Source organism: Carcharodon carcharias, chromosome 1 (assembly GCF_017639515.1).
Source record: "Carcharodon carcharias isolate sCarCar2 chromosome 1, sCarCar2.pri, whole genome shotgun sequence".
Classification (NCBI taxonomy): Eukaryota; Metazoa; Chordata; class Chondrichthyes; order Lamniformes; family Lamnidae; genus Carcharodon; species Carcharodon carcharias.
In genome coordinates, this window is record NC_054467.1 from 197,583,913 (window position 1) to 197,599,449 (window position 15,537).

The 15,537-nt window shown below is 43.2% G+C and overlaps 1 protein-coding gene across 1 annotated transcript in view; it reads right to left on the bottom strand.

The window, feature by feature from the left end:
* Window positions 1-15,537, bottom strand: part of LOC121283382 (myosin-IIIb) — a 167,815-nt gene that overhangs the window by 66,332 nt on the left and 85,946 nt on the right. Inside the window, exons 12-14 of the mRNA XM_041197943.1 lie at window positions 8,384-8,470; window positions 8,219-8,284; window positions 1,676-1,789 (exon numbers count right to left, since the gene is read on the bottom strand). Of these exons, the coding sequence (XP_041053877.1) occupies window positions 1,676-1,789; window positions 8,219-8,284; window positions 8,384-8,470 (267 nt within the window). The remainder of the gene's footprint in view (window positions 1-1,675; window positions 1,790-8,218; window positions 8,285-8,383; window positions 8,471-15,537) is intronic.

The following is a 15,537-nucleotide window of genomic DNA, read 5'->3' on the forward strand; positions in this document are numbered from 1 at the left end:
TTGGAAGAACATTTGATAGCATAAAAGGAACATTATCCCAAACAGGAAGGGTGGGAATATGATTTTTTTGTTTAACAAAAGATGTTTTCAGGATTTGGCTGATGCTGAACTGCCTGCATTCACTGCCTATTCTTAGATGCCTGGTATTGGGACATCTTCTTGAACCACTGTAGTCTTTGTGGTAGTGGTTTGTAACAATTGTTTGCAGAATACACATTCACAAAGTATTTTACACTTTTTGGGTACAGTTCGTAGAAATGAAGGAACTTTAACTTTGTTCTTTCATGACTCAAGAATGCTCCAAAGTCAATGAAGCATTACTGAAATGAAGTCACGGCTGTAAAGTTGGAAATTTTGTGGCATTCAATTTGTGCACAGCAAAGGTCAACAAACAGCAATGAGACAAATGATCAGGCAATTTGTTATAATGGTGATGCTTGAAAGATAACATTTGACCAGAAGCAGTCAACTCCTCACACTTTCACAGAGGCACCCACGTCCCCAACCTGCAGAATTTGTTTTGGCACTCTATCTCCTCTCCCCTCAATTCAATCTGCCATCCTAAACAAGCTGGTACTCTCTCCTCTCTCATTATCAGCCTGGCTCAGTGGCAGCATTCTCATCAGAGCAGAAGGACATGAGCACATGCATCTAGGCCAACACTTCAATGCAGCATTCGAGGAGTGCTACTTTAGAGATGTTGCCTTTTGGACAAGACGTTCGGTCAAGGTTCCATCTCACTGTCTCCTCATGTTATTTGAAGTGATTTCTCCAACAACACAAAAGCAGAACACTTGGGTACTTACTCCCTACCGTTAGTTGGACCTTGCTGTATGGAAATTGGTTGCCTTGTCGGCTTGCAAAATAACTGTGACCGCCCTTGAAAAATAATTACTTGACTGTGAAATGCTTTGGGGAGTTCCAAGGATGTGACAGGCACTATTATAAATAAAGTAATCTCCTCAATCAGGGATGTCTGATGGTTCTCTGTCATTCATTTCACTTATGTCATAAATGTACCAACAAATATTAATAGCACAGGGCCTAGTCTCGGAAAATCTTGGTAGCACAGATCCAGGATGGATCTGAATTTCTGTTGCCCACTGAGGGAGGGGAGGGAAAGGAATGACACTAACACCTTGCTGAAGCATTAGCAGGCTCACAGGGCCCTGGCAAGCAAAAGAAAAAGAAAAATGAAAAATAAACTTCCTGCTGGCTTGCATAGCTGAAACTTGTTTTTGCATTCTAATAATCCACTGTCCTAACAATGCCACATACCAAAATTCTCAGGAGTTCCTGGCAGATTGTATGACATATTTTCCTCATTAATATTACATTGTGATATACTTGGGCTGGGATTTGAAGCTATAGTGGCTTGTTTCTGTGGCGGCAGATTAAGTACCATAATCTCACCAAATGACGATGGTCAGATGCATTGTTGAACTACACTCATGACATTCAACACATCTTAGACTGCATGTAATTTTCATCAATATTTTCTTTTTAAAGTACACAAAGCTCCTGATTTCTGTTGGTGGAACCATCTTTTAAGAAAAAAAATATACATATCATACTAATGTGTTCTTTGCTATTAGTGGAATAGTATTACAGTAGTTAACCAACATTTTCGGTTGGTGTCTTTTCATAGAAATGAGAGAAAACACAACATTCCTACCTTTCCTGCATAATGTATCACTGTAAATACTGGAGTGTGACTTCTATCTATTTTGAAGTGCGGGTTCCCTTTGAAACTACTGTTTATCTTGTCCACGAAAGTCCTATCAGTGGCCTGTAATGGTAAATTAAAGGCACACATAAATATTGTACACTAAGATTAAAACAAAATACTGCAGATGCTGGAAATTTGAAATACAAACAGAAAATGCTGGAAGATCTCAGCAGGTCTGACAGCATCTGTGGGGAGATGGGTCATACCAACTCGAAATGTTAACTCTGTTTCTCTCCTCGCAGATGTTTTCAGGCCTGCTGAGCTTTTGCGACAATTTTTGTTTTTGTTAAATATTGTACATATGCTCCTAAGCATTTTTTTTTTAAGAACTTGGCTTTAGTTTACAAAGAAATTTAAAATTTTTTAAAAATGTTATCTAAACTTGCTACAAGTCCACACACCCATCCACACCCACCATCCATCATTTTATCTAGGAAAAAAAACAAAGATAAGGTCACATTTTCACCAGCAAATCAACTGGCTGAGTTACGTCTGAATAAAATTACATCTACCCTGTTGATCAGGTGCATAAAACTCAATGTCTTAGACCAGTCCAACCAGTATTTCCATGCAAAACAACCACACCTAATTCTGTTTGATTACTGAGTCACAGTTGTAGTTTACATATCGAAGATATGCAAATGAAACTATTTCCAATGAAATGCAGGTACAGCATCTCTGATGGTTCAGAAGGAGAATGCACCACCCAGTATGGTGGGCTTCCAATTTGAACAGGGGGATGCCAGTTTTTATCCCTCGTCTGCACTTTTACCAGTAGGGTGTCACAATGGGCTTTCACGGCTCCTGGGTTCATTGAAGGGTCTGAAAATAAAAAGATTGCCCAGCCTCAATCTTTACATGGCAATCTCTGTTGAGAGTGGGTATGTATGGACATGAAGCCAGGATGGGATAGTTACTGGCTATGATGTCTTCACACCTGAATAGTTCACTGGAACTCATTGGGCAGAATTTTCTGCCTGTCGGGCCCAACGCAATCTCCGGTGGGCGGGGAGCTGATCCCCGCCAGAGAAGTGGGCCCTGCTGCCAGCGTGACGTCCGGCGGGAAGCTCTATGCGCTTCCTGTGTGGGCGGCGGGGGGGAGATTCCCCAAAAGCGAGAGTGTGCTCTTTCGCGCATCTGCATGAAAGAGTGCACATCTTCCTGGGGCAAAGTGCAGCCTCAGGGAGGTCGCTTCCACTTTGAAAAAGATTAAAAATAGAATAAAAAATTCCTTAACATGTCTTCCTCATGTGATAATGTCACATGAGATGGGACATGTTCATAATTTATACTATAACTTTATTAAACTTTTTAAATCCCTACATGAAACCTCATCCTGCCGGTGGATGAGGTTTCATGTTTTTCCTATTTGCCGCTGGGGCTCCTGGCCTGCTCGCCAACCTTAAGGTTGGACGGGCAGGTCCTTTAGTTGTTTAAATGATCCTGTCAATGGCCTGATTTTACTGCACCCCCACCTTCCTAAAAATTTAAAAGGGACGGGGTGACGTTGGGGGTTCCGCCCAACATCATCCCGTGTCATTTTACGCGTCGGCGAGCGGGCCCCACCCCCTGCTCGCCGACAGCAAAATTCTGCCTATTGTGTAAACTCAATGATCAAGAATGACCTCGAGTAAAGTATCAGAAAGTAGTTGACACCCATGAAGCCAAAGGAGAGACGGTTTTGTTTCACCACAGCTTGCACATGCCAGGGTTACACAACAGAAAATTTGTACTCCCCTCCACTGGTTATTTTCTAACCAGTCAACTGACACATGGGACATAATGGCCTGGGGGTTGTGCAAGTTCCTAAAATATGCTCCTGGCATTCGCTGGTAGTGGAAAATTTTCCCTCATGCTTGAACATAAATTACTACTTTCAGGAGACAAAGGAACAAAAAGGGTAAGGAAATTGTAGGGTGGAGTGTGAGAAAATATTACACCAGTAAACTAAAAGTTTAATCCCTTCAGGAATAGACCTCATAATATCAGGCGCCTATTTTATCGCTAATATTTGAGACTAATTGTAGCCCAGAAATGTCAAACATTCAAGGTTTTTGAATTCAGCTAATTCTGCCCAATTAGACAAATACTTAATGATGTTAGTTAATGCAATTCCAACCAGTCAACTGCTGAAGTTAACACCCAAGAGTGCAAAAGGCTTTTGTGATAAAACAAAATTTTAATAAGAGTGGTTTTTTTTGTGAAGATCTGACAAGATCATGGTTGATCTTTCATCTCAACTCACCTTCCTGCAGTATCCTCATATCTCTTAATCCCCTTAAAATCTATCGACTCTTGTCTTGAATATACTTGACAACCGAACATCCACAACACAGGTAAAGAATTCCACATGTTTGCAATGATGAAGAAAGAATTTTCTCATTTCAGTTCTAAATGGCCCACCGCTTCATGGGATGGGAATCCCCTCCAATTGGACTTTATGAAATATTAAAAACACCAAAAATACAAATAAAAGCCAAATCTCAACACAAAAGAAAGAGAGGCAGGCTATACTGTAAGGGGTTAATTTCAGACATTCCAAAGTCGCAAAAGAGCTGACACAATTGAAGGGCTAAAAATGGGGACAACAGTGGCACAGGATGACTGCCATCATGTAACCCAATTAAGAAATTAAGGAGGCCATGGTTACAACCAAACAGCCCCAGACAACAGCCATCACACAACAGCATGTCCTGCAGTCAAGGAAGGAAAGAAACTTTTGCATATTTTTTCAGCTTTGGAGCCAGAAACTCCTCACCTTGGTAGAGCCAATTTTATCATTTATGGAAATAACATCAGCACTAAGTGAGTCTGTCTGGATCAGGACATGTAGCAGACTAAAACGGTTGAAAGGTGCTAAGCACCGACCATCCAGCAGGATGGATTCAGGAAATGTGTTTATGATATTCCAATAAGAATCATCATAAAAAGGACATGATCGAAGGGTTAGGCACTGCAGTCAAATGAGGGGGGGGCATCAGGAAGGGTCAGCCTGACTCGCAGAACTACAATTCACATTGACAGGAGAAGCCACTTGTGAGGATTGTGAGTTATCAACCAAATCCGAGGGGTATTGGGGCTGAGATCTTAAAGTAACTCCAAGTGTAACAACCAAATCCTGGGGGGGGGGGGGGGGGGGGGGGGGGGGGGTGTGTGTGGCAGCATGGGGTTTGAACAGGGGAAATTTTGGGCAGAAATGTAGGATTTTGAGTTTGGCTTTTCTAATAAGTTGTTGGGAAAATATAATAATTTTCATAATGTTATTGGAATTTATTGTAAGGTAGGGATAGTGTGTGTCTGTGTGTGTGGGACTTAACTGCATTAAAGACAGCTGGTCTGAAGGCTTTGACGTATCAGAAGAGCAGTTAGGTTTGAAATTGTAAATAGGTAAACATGGCTGAAGTTTTAGGATGTGAGATGGTAAAGGGAAAATTTGAATTTTTAGATAAATCAGAGCTTTAGCCAGAAACCGCCAAACAGTGTGTTTATTTTTACTATGAAAGATTTTTATTAATAGAAAAGAATAGTTGAAAAGACATATTGGAACAATGGGATGTACATTAAAAAGGGAGAAACCTGTATACAAGGACATGAGGTTATGTGTGAGAGAAAGGCATTCCAAGATCAAAGAAAAGCCTCCCACCTCTCAACCTCAAGTTGCTGTCCGCACGAACTGAAGTTAAGAACACTCACTTTGAATTCGACTGTTCAGGATATCATGTTACATTGCCTGGGTCTTTTAAAATCTGTGTTTTACTGTTGCCTTAACAGCGGTGTAATTGGGAGTTAGCTTAACTAGGGGGGCTAGGAGTTATCATAGTAGTAATTTGTAAACCTATGTATGTGCTTAAAATCATTTTTTTTTTATTAATAAAGGTTTAATTTAGTTTTGTAAGAAACCTAAAAGACTCAGTGGTCTTATTACTACTGAATTCCAGGCACGCATCTCGAAATAAATACAAATTGTAAAATAGTTGTGGCAGTCATTTCAAGTTCCCATCTGGGTTTTGAAGGGCTCAGCATTTACCATCTGCTGTGCCATAAAGTCGTGGTGATTTTGTGCGTTTAGGCGGGAACTGAGATTAAATCGTGAAGGATTTAAATTGGACTAAGTAACTGAGGTGTTGTGTGGTGCCTTTTACACTAGTTTCGAGGTCTTTGTATTATGGAGCTAGAGGTTTTTTTTTTTAAAATAAACAGGGGGTTTGTGGTTGAGCCAAACCATGTGTCTGTGCTACTTTGTCCTTTATAAAAATCCTAAAGTCAAGAACCATCCATAAGGGGGAAATGGGAGTGGGAACCTCTTGCACCTTGTTCTGAGACTGTGATCCTGTGTTCTAGGTTCCCCAGCCAGGGGAAACATCTGCCTGTCTCTTTATGGGGTGTGTGGAACATTCCTTGTTCCAGTCCTACTCCAGCCCCCTTCCACAACTCTTTCTCTGGTACATCGATGATTACTTCGGTGCTGCTTCATGCTCTCGTCGGGACTTGGAAAAATTTATTAATTTTGCTTCCAATCTCCACCCCTCCATCATTTTCATGTGGTCCATCTCTGACACTTCCCTTCCCTGCCTTGACCTCTCTGTCTCAATCTCTGGTGATAGACTGTCCACCAATATCCATTACAAACCTACCGACTCCCACAGCTACCTCGACTACAGCTCCTCACACCCCGCTTCCTATAAGGACTCCATCCCATTCTCTCAGTTCCTTCGCCTCCATCGCATCTGTTCCGATGATGCTACCTTCAAAAACAGTTCCTCTGACATGTCCTCCTTCTTCCTTAACCGAGGTTTTCCACCCACTGTCGTTGACAGGGCCCTCAATCTTGTCCGGCCCATCTCCCGCGCATCAGCCCTCACGCCTTCTCCTTCCGCCCAGAAACATGATAGGGGCCCCCTTGTCCTCACTTATCACCCCACAAGCCTCCGCATTCAAAGGATCATCCTCCGCCATTTCCGCCAACTCCAGCATGATGCCACCACCAAACACATCTTCCCTTCACCCCCCCTGGCGGCATTCCATAGGGATCGTTCCCTCCGGGACACCCTGGCCCACTCCTCCATCACCCCCTACTCCTCAACCCCCTCCTATGGCACCACCCCATGCCCACGCAAAAGATGCAACACCTGCCCCTTCACTTCCTCTCTCCTCACCGTCCAAGGACCCAAACACTCCTTTCAAGTGAAGCAGCATTTCACTTGCATTTCCCCCAACTTAGTCTACTGTATTCGTTGCTCCCAATGTGGTCTCCTCTACATTGGAGAGACCAAACATAAACTGGGCGACCGCTTTGCAGAACACCTGCGGTCTGTCAGCAAGAATGATTCAAGCCTCCCTGTCGCTTGCCATTTTAACACTCCACCCTGCTCTCTTGCCCACATGTCTGTCCTTGGCTTGCTCCATTGTTCCAGTGAAGCCCAACGCAAACTGGAGGAACAACACCTCATCTTCCGACTAGGTACTTTACAGCCTTCCGGACTGAATATTGAATTCAACAACTTTAGGTCTTGAGCTCCCTCCTCCATCCCCAACCCCTTTCTGTTTCCCCCTTCGTTTTGTTTTTTCCAATAAATTATATAGATTTTTCTTTTCCCACCTATTTCCATTATTTTTAAATATTTTTAAATCTTTTATGCCCCCCCACCCCCACTAGAGCTATACCTTGAGTGCCCTACCATCCATTCTTAATTAGCACATTCGTTTAGATATCACCAACTTTAACACCTATGTGTTCTTTTGTTCTGTTGTTTGTGACATCTTTTGATGATCTACTTCTATCACTGCTTGTTTGTCCCTACAACCACACCAACCCCCTCCACTTCTTCTCCCCCCCCACCCCACCCCACACACCTTAAACCAGCTTATATTTCACCCCTTTCTTGGATTCACTCAAGTTCTGTCGAAGGGTCATGAGGACTCGAAACGTCAACTCTTTTCTTCTCCGCCAATGCTACCAGACCTGCTGAGTTTTTCCAGGTAATTCTGTTTTTGTTTTGAAACATCTACTCTGTCAAGGCCTCAAGAATTTCATATGTTAAGTTAGATCATTATTCATTCTTCTGAACTCTAGGGAATATAGGCTAAGTATACTCAATCTCTCTTCAGGAGACAATCCCCTCATCCTGGGAACCAGTCTAGTGAATGTTGTTGCATCCCGTCTAGGACAAGTACATCCTTTCTTAGGTAAGGAAACCAAAACTGGATGCAGTATTCCAGGTGTGGCCTAACTCACCAATGTCTGCATAATTGTAGTAAAACTTTACTCCAATCCCTTTTTAACAAAAACAAATATTTCATCAACCTGAAATGTTAATACTGCTTCTCTCACCACAGCTATACCTGGCCTGCTGAATATTTCCAGCATTTTGTTTTTTATTTCTGATTTCCAGCATCTGCAGTGCTTTGCTCTAGAATAATTCTTGTTTTTGTTTCTAAAACATTACTGGCAGGCTACAATCCTGATCTCGTCACAGTTCAGTTCCTTACCTGTGGAAATGCACTTTGTTCATCCAATAGGGAAAACATACCAAGTGGTTTTGCTAAAAAGAGATCCTATAGAGAGAAAGTTATACACATGAATAAAACAAAAGAAAAAAAAATAATAATCCAATAAAGCTAACCAGAATTGTAAAGCCATTTTTTTTTTTTTACCAGTATTGCCTTGTTGTCCTTAAAGGTAATATTTTCCCACTCAATTCCTTCTTGCTTGTACTCATTTTGCTGCATTAAAAATATGTGCTGCAGGTATGAAAAAAAGTTGTATGTGGGTTTTTCCATTTAAAAGGAAAACTAAGGAAATATAATTGATACATACAGAATACAGAAAACAATGGCAACTGTAACTAGTTACCTTTATAGAGCCACATTTCATATTCCTAACCAATATCTCATACAAAACAATTGAGTTATGGGGCACAGAATTGACCTGCGTACTCATGTATTCTGGCTACTGAATTGTAAACCTACAAGGAAATGGTATTGTCAAGATCAATTAGGCATCAGAGCTGACGAAGTGGACCAACAATCAACTAGGAAGAAGACTAAGGAGGCTAAGCAGAATTGGGTGGAATTCAAAGGCAGGCGTCAACCAGTACCAATGATCACAGTCTATAATGTTGTGCACCTTTGGATTGGCCTGTGTGTCCCCAGATCAGAGCCAAGACCCTTATAATAGTTGCACAAAACATTTGAGCACTTAAAAATTATGGGTTAGAGGCAGGGTGCACAGAACGTGCTGATCAAATAATTTAGACAAGCATACAGAGGCTTGTGGTCAATATTCCCCTTACAAATGCTATATAATTGTTGTTCCTATTGTTAGTATGACAGACCAAGAATGTTGGGAAGGGCCAAGTCAAACTGCCTCAAACTGGAACATTCCTTGTTCCAGTCCTACTCAGGCCCCCTTTCACAACTCTTTCTCCTGTACATCGATGACTGCTTCGATGCTGCTTCATGCTCTCGTCTGGACCTAGAAAAATTTATTAATTTTGCTTCCAATTTCCACCTCTCCATCATTTTCACATGGTCCATCACTGACACGTCCCTTCCCTTCCTTGACCTCTCTGTCTCAATTTCTGGTGATAGACTGTTCATCAATATTCATTACAAGTCCACCAACTCCCACAGCTACCTCGACTACAACTCCTCAAACCCCGCTTCCTGTAAGGACTTCATCCCATTCTCTCAGTTCCTTCGCCTCCGTCGCATCTGTTCTGATGATGCCACTTTCAAAAACAGCTCCTCTGACATGTTTTCCGTCTTCCTTCTTCCTTAACTGAGGTTTTCCACCCACAGTGGTTGACAGGGCCCTCAACCGTGTCCGGCCCATTTCCCGCGCATCCGCCCTCATACCTTCCTCTCCCTCCCAGTCCCCCTGTCCTCACTTATCATCCCACCAGCCTCCACGTTCAAAGGATCATCCTCCGCCATTTCTGCCAACTCCAGCATGACGACAACACCAAACACATCTTTCCTTCATCCCTCCCCCCAAACCGGCGGTTTTCTGCAAGGATTGTTCCCTCCGGGACACCTTGGTCCACTCCTCCATCAACCCCTACACCTCAACCCCCTCCCACGGCACCTTCCCATGCAACCGCAGAAGGTGCAACACCTGTCCCTTTACTTCTCCCCTCCTCACTGTCCAAGGGCCCAAACACCCCTTTCAAGTGAAGCAGCACTTCACTTGCATTTCTCTCAATTTAGTCTACTGCATTCGTTGCTCCCAATGCTATCTTTCTCTACATTGGAGACACCAAACGTAGGCTGGGTGACAGCTTGGCGGAGCATCTTCGGTCTGTCTGCAAGCATTACCCAGACCTCCCTGTCGCTTGCCATTTCAACACTTCACCCTGCTCTCATGCCCACATGTCCGGCCTTGGCATGCTGCAATGTTCCAGTGAAGCTCAACGCTAACAGGAGGAACATCACCTCATCTTCCGAATAGGCACTTTACAGCCTTCCAGACTTAACATTGAGCACAACAATTTCAGATCATGAACTCTCTCCTCCATCCCCATCCCCTTTCTGATCCCTCCTTTTCCAATAATTTATGTTTTCTTAAATATATTTTTCTTTTCCCACCAATTAAAAAATTTATTTCGATCTATCGTTTTATCTCCACCTTTTAGCCCATTTCCAACCCTTCCCCACACCCCACCCCCACAAGGGCTATCTATCACTTGCTTGTCCCGCTTGCTACCCTTAATGTCACCATTAGTACATTCCTTAGATAATATCACCACCGTCAACACCCCTTTATCCTTTTGTCTATGACATCTTTGGCAATCTCTTCTTTGCCTCCACCTACCACTGGCCCTCTATTCAGCTCTACCTGAACCAACCCCCTCTACCAGCTTATATTTCACCTTATTTCTATATTTCCTTAGCTCTGATGAAGAGTCATACGGACTTGAAACGTTAACTATATTCCTCTCCGCAGATGCTGTCAGACACGCTGAGTTTTTCTAGCTATTTTTGTTTTTGTTTCAGATTTCCAGCATCCGCAGTATTTTGCTTTTATCTTTGCCTCATTGTCTTCTCTTCTCTTCTCTGGCATACCTTCCTGAATGGGCTAACTTCACCAACTTTGCTTCTTCATGCTTGGTCCACCTACCATAGCAAAAAAAAACTATTCATTCACCAATATGATCCTTGCTATCCACAAAATATTTGGCCTGGATTTTGCATTGAAAATAGCAGTGAGGCTAACAATGCTCAGTTGTCATGGAGTAAATTAGACAGCAAATCCACTCTTGCGCAGTTAAAACATGGAAACCTGGAAGATGCTCCTGCCATCCTATTCCCGCACAAGCTGTGCTACACTGATAGGCTCAGCATTGAAATTTATGTAAGGGTGTGAAGTTTCTACTCTCATTCATGGGGTGGGAGTATCGCTGGCAGCACCAGCATTTATTGCCCATCCCTAACTGCCCTTAAGATGGTGGGGAAAAGTTACTCACTAAACATTGCGGAGAAAGTTAGAACTGGTGCACTCAGTTGTAAAAGAATTTTTCATAGCATGAAAAGTCATAATTACTCCCAAACAAACTCGCTGGCACAGGGCATTTAGTTTGACGAGTGCAAGATCTCATACCTACCGAATTATTTCTTTAAATGTCTAACACTAAAATTATTATTTTTTTAAAAACGACTTCTATATCTTTGAATCTCAAATTTTCTTCCCCCCACCGTTTTACTTTCTGCACGCGATTTAAATCTCAGAATCATACAACTCAGAAGGAAGCCTTCAGGCCTGTGCTGGCTCTTTGAAGGAGCATTCGTGCTTAGTCCCACATCCTCCATTTTTGTTCACAACCCTGCAAAAGTTCCTCATCCTTGAATCCTATCCAGCTCCCTTTTAAAATTATATATGGAATCAGCTTTCACCATCTTTTCAGATAGAGCATCCCAGTTCCCAAAACTCAGTGAAAACATTTCTCCTCAGGTCCCCTCTAGATTTTTTTCCAAGGATTTTGAATCCATGACCTCTAGTTATTGACTCATTTGCCAGAGGGAATACTTCTTCCCCTATTTATTCCACAAAAATCTTCCACCATCATGTAAACCTCTATTAGGTCACTTCTTATTCTTCTCTGTTTGAAGGATAAGAGTCTCAACTTTTCCAACCTCTCCTTGGGCTGCATTTTTAATGGGGCGCCATGGCCTTTGCACCTCAAGCTAAAAGGTTGGGAGTGGGTGGGGGGGTGGGGGAGGGTATTCTGCCCACAATCCTGACAGCTGCCCAGCAACAATTTAAAGCTGGGAGCATCATTATTTGGTTGGAGGCAGGACCTCCATCTCTCTCTCTTGGGGAAGAGGCCAGGTGAGAAGGACCTTAGGCAGGGGAGTGCTTCAGATGGGCCCAGGGGATCCCAAAGGAGGTCCCCACTCTTGTCTGACACTAGCCAGCACAGAGAAAACTGCCAGACCTCCCGCATGGCGTGGGCCTCCTTCCTGCAGCGGATAATATACTGGTGTTGGTGGGATGAGGCCCTTAAGTGGCTATTAATTGCCCATTTAAGGCCCTCAAATAGGCCCAAGGGCAGGGTAGGGGGTGGGGTGGTGGCGGGGTTGTTGAGTTGCCTGATACCTCCATGCCAACCTGTAAAATTTTAGACAGGTTGGAGGTGGGGAGGTAGGTAGCAGGAAGGCCACCCACTGGGTTTTACGTGCCTTCAAATTCACTGACAGGGAGCAAAAAATCCACCTGCTGATAACTGAAGTCCTCATCTTTGCTAACATTCTGGTAAACCTCCACTGTGCCCCTTCTAAGGTCCTCACATCTTTCCTTAAATTTGGTACCAGGAATTGCCCACAATACTCCAGCCTTTTAAAAAATTTATTCTTTCACAGGATGCAGATGTTGCTGGCAAGGCCAGCATTTGTTGCCCATCCCTAAGTGCTCTTGAACTGAGTGGCTTGCTAGGCTATTTCAGTGGGCAGTGGGTCTGGCCATGTAGACCAGGCCAGGTAAAGACAACAGATTTCTTTTCCTAAAGAACATTAGTGAAGCAGGTAGGTTTTTTTTAGAACGAGCAATGATAGTTTCATGGTTACCATTACTGAGACTAGTATTATATTCCCAGATTTTATTAAGTTAAGTTAAATTCCACCACCTATTATGGTGGGATTTAAACTCATGTCCCCAGAGCATTGGCCTGGCTTTTGGATTACCAGTCCACCATTCACCTTTGGGGCTGAGGCTTAACTGGTGATTAAAGCTCTAGATGATCATTTTGCTTTTATTATTAAGCTTAAGAAGTCCATTTGCTTTTCTATCCACCTCATCAACTTGCCATGCCACCTTTAAGAACCTGGGTATGTGGACATGTGCTTGTCTATATTTTATCCCTGTAAAAGTTTTACTCTCCCCCATCCTGGTTGTTATCCTCAATAACGCCATATTTTCGCCCACTCAAGTTCAATGGATGCAGATCTCAATGAAACTAGTTTACCCATACATCTTCAGCTCTGGCTGGACCACATCAGGCATTATTGAGCCTCACTCTTCTCCAGTAAAACTATTTGCCATGCCAGGAAATCCTGGACATGAAAAATAAGCTATTTTTCTCCATTACCAACTGATTCCTTAAATCCATATCTGCCTTAAAGTTTTCTACCAGTTGGTCATGACCAGGTAATCCATCGTCTCTGACTCTCAGTGTTGGGTTCAATCGTACTTCAATCGTGCTCAATTGTACTTTGAGCACAAAAATCAAGGTTGACACTTCAGTGCAGTACCAAGGCAGTGCTGCGCTGTTGGAAGCGTCGCCTTTCAGATGAGACGTTAAACCAAGGCCCCATCTGCCTTCTCAGGTGGATGTAAAAGATCCATTGTACTATTTCAAAGAAGAGCAGGAAAGATATCCCCGGTGTCTGAAAGTTTTTCTTTTTGCTACTGGGTTTTCCTTGCCTCATACCTTGGTCTGTTATAGACCGACTGACACAAGATTAATTGCCATGACTACCCAATGGCTCGAATAACGTTGCATCATGCAACTTCCAGTACAGAGAAAGTAAACTAGCTGGCCCTTGTTGTTTCTTATTGAGCAATTTCCATGTTCTTCCAGGACCTTCCCACATGTAAGGCTGTCACATTACACCCACTGTGCACAGCCACTGGATTATGGAAAGTGGAAGAGCTTGACCTGAATTTCAGTTCACTTTAATTGGCCAAGTTTGCTGATGTCACAACTGTGGACACACTCCCCACACAGGGAGCTGCAGTGCCTGTGACATCACTGCCAGCAACATCTCAGGTAGCTGCAAAGATGGTGCTGATCAAACTTAGCCCGAAAAGAACACTGTTTTCACTGCCTCCCACTCAGGGCCCCATCCACGATCCCTCACTGCCTCCTGCTCGCCACCCCAATCACCCCCCTTCCTGCTGCCTCTCTTTGGTCCCCCCCTCACCCCACTTGTTGGCCCTCCCCAAGACCTTACAGCCTCGTTTGTGACAAGTGGGGTTGGGAGCAGTGCAGTGAGCAGCAGGCACAAAACAGGGGCTGGGGGCAAAGCTAGGTGAGGGGCCGGAAGCAAGGGCCTGGGAGCGTGGGGGAGGGGGTGGGGTGGAGAGAGAGGCAGGAGGAAAACAGCAACTAGTCAATGAACAAGGGACACTCAACAATGATGTCAGTGATGGGAGGAACTGCACATGTAACTTTGAACAGAGTGGGTGCCAAGCTCCTGTTTGGAGAGTTGTGGCGCCGATTTATAAGCCTAGATTTACAGACATGAGGTGAAACAACAGGTCTTGCCAATGACCTTGAAAAAAAGCTGCCCTAATAATCTAGTGATCTCTCTCCTGACACAGTTTAAACCCAGCATCAAGTCAACTGGGTGCCTCGACATGCAGTAGCAGTAATGTCAAAAAGAAGGTAAGCAGCCAATGACACTATGGGGGTACCTACACCACTTGGACTGCAATGGTTCAAGAAGGCAACTCACCACCACCTTCTCAAGGGCGACTAGGGAAAGGCAATAAATGTTGGCCCAGCCAGCAAAGCCCACATCCCATGAATGAATAAATTTTAAAAAAATAGCAAACCATATAGTGAAATAAATGATGATTGTATCAGAGAAGCTAAAGTAAAGATAAACAAACTATTTTTGAATCATAATGGAGAAACTTGACATTCGCTAAATATAAGATTAGCTTCTCAGCCAGTGAGAATATTTAGCAGTGATTATGAAGTTACCACACCATTGAATTCATAAGATCATAAGAAATAGGAGCAGGAATAGGCCTCAAGCCTGCTCTGCCATTCAATAAAATCATGGCTGAGCTGATTATGGCCTTAACTCCAATTTCCTGCCTGCCTCCTATAACCCTCAAGTTCCTTGTCGAACAAAAATCTGTCCAGCTCAGACATAAATATATTCAATGACCACTGCTTTCTATGAAAGAGAATTCCAAACACTAACAATCCTCTGAGAAGAAATTCCTCTTCATCTCCATTTTAAACAGGAGACCCCCTTATTTTTAAATTGTGCAGCCTAGTTCTAGATTTGCTCATGAGTGGAAACATCCTCCCAGCATCTATCCTGTCAAGCCACCTCATAATCTTCTAGGTCAATAAGATCACCTCCCAGTTTTCTAAATTCCGATGCATATAGGTCCAACCTGCTCAATCTTTCTTCAGAAGGCAACTCCTTTATCCCAGAAATCAGTCTAGTGAACCATCTCTGTACTGCTTCCAATACAAGTATTCAACTAGGTACAACCTTCAAGGGTTTTTGCAGCAAGACTAATGGTGTAAGGGTATGTGTTCTCATCAATCCCATTGATTTCTATTGGTTGCCGG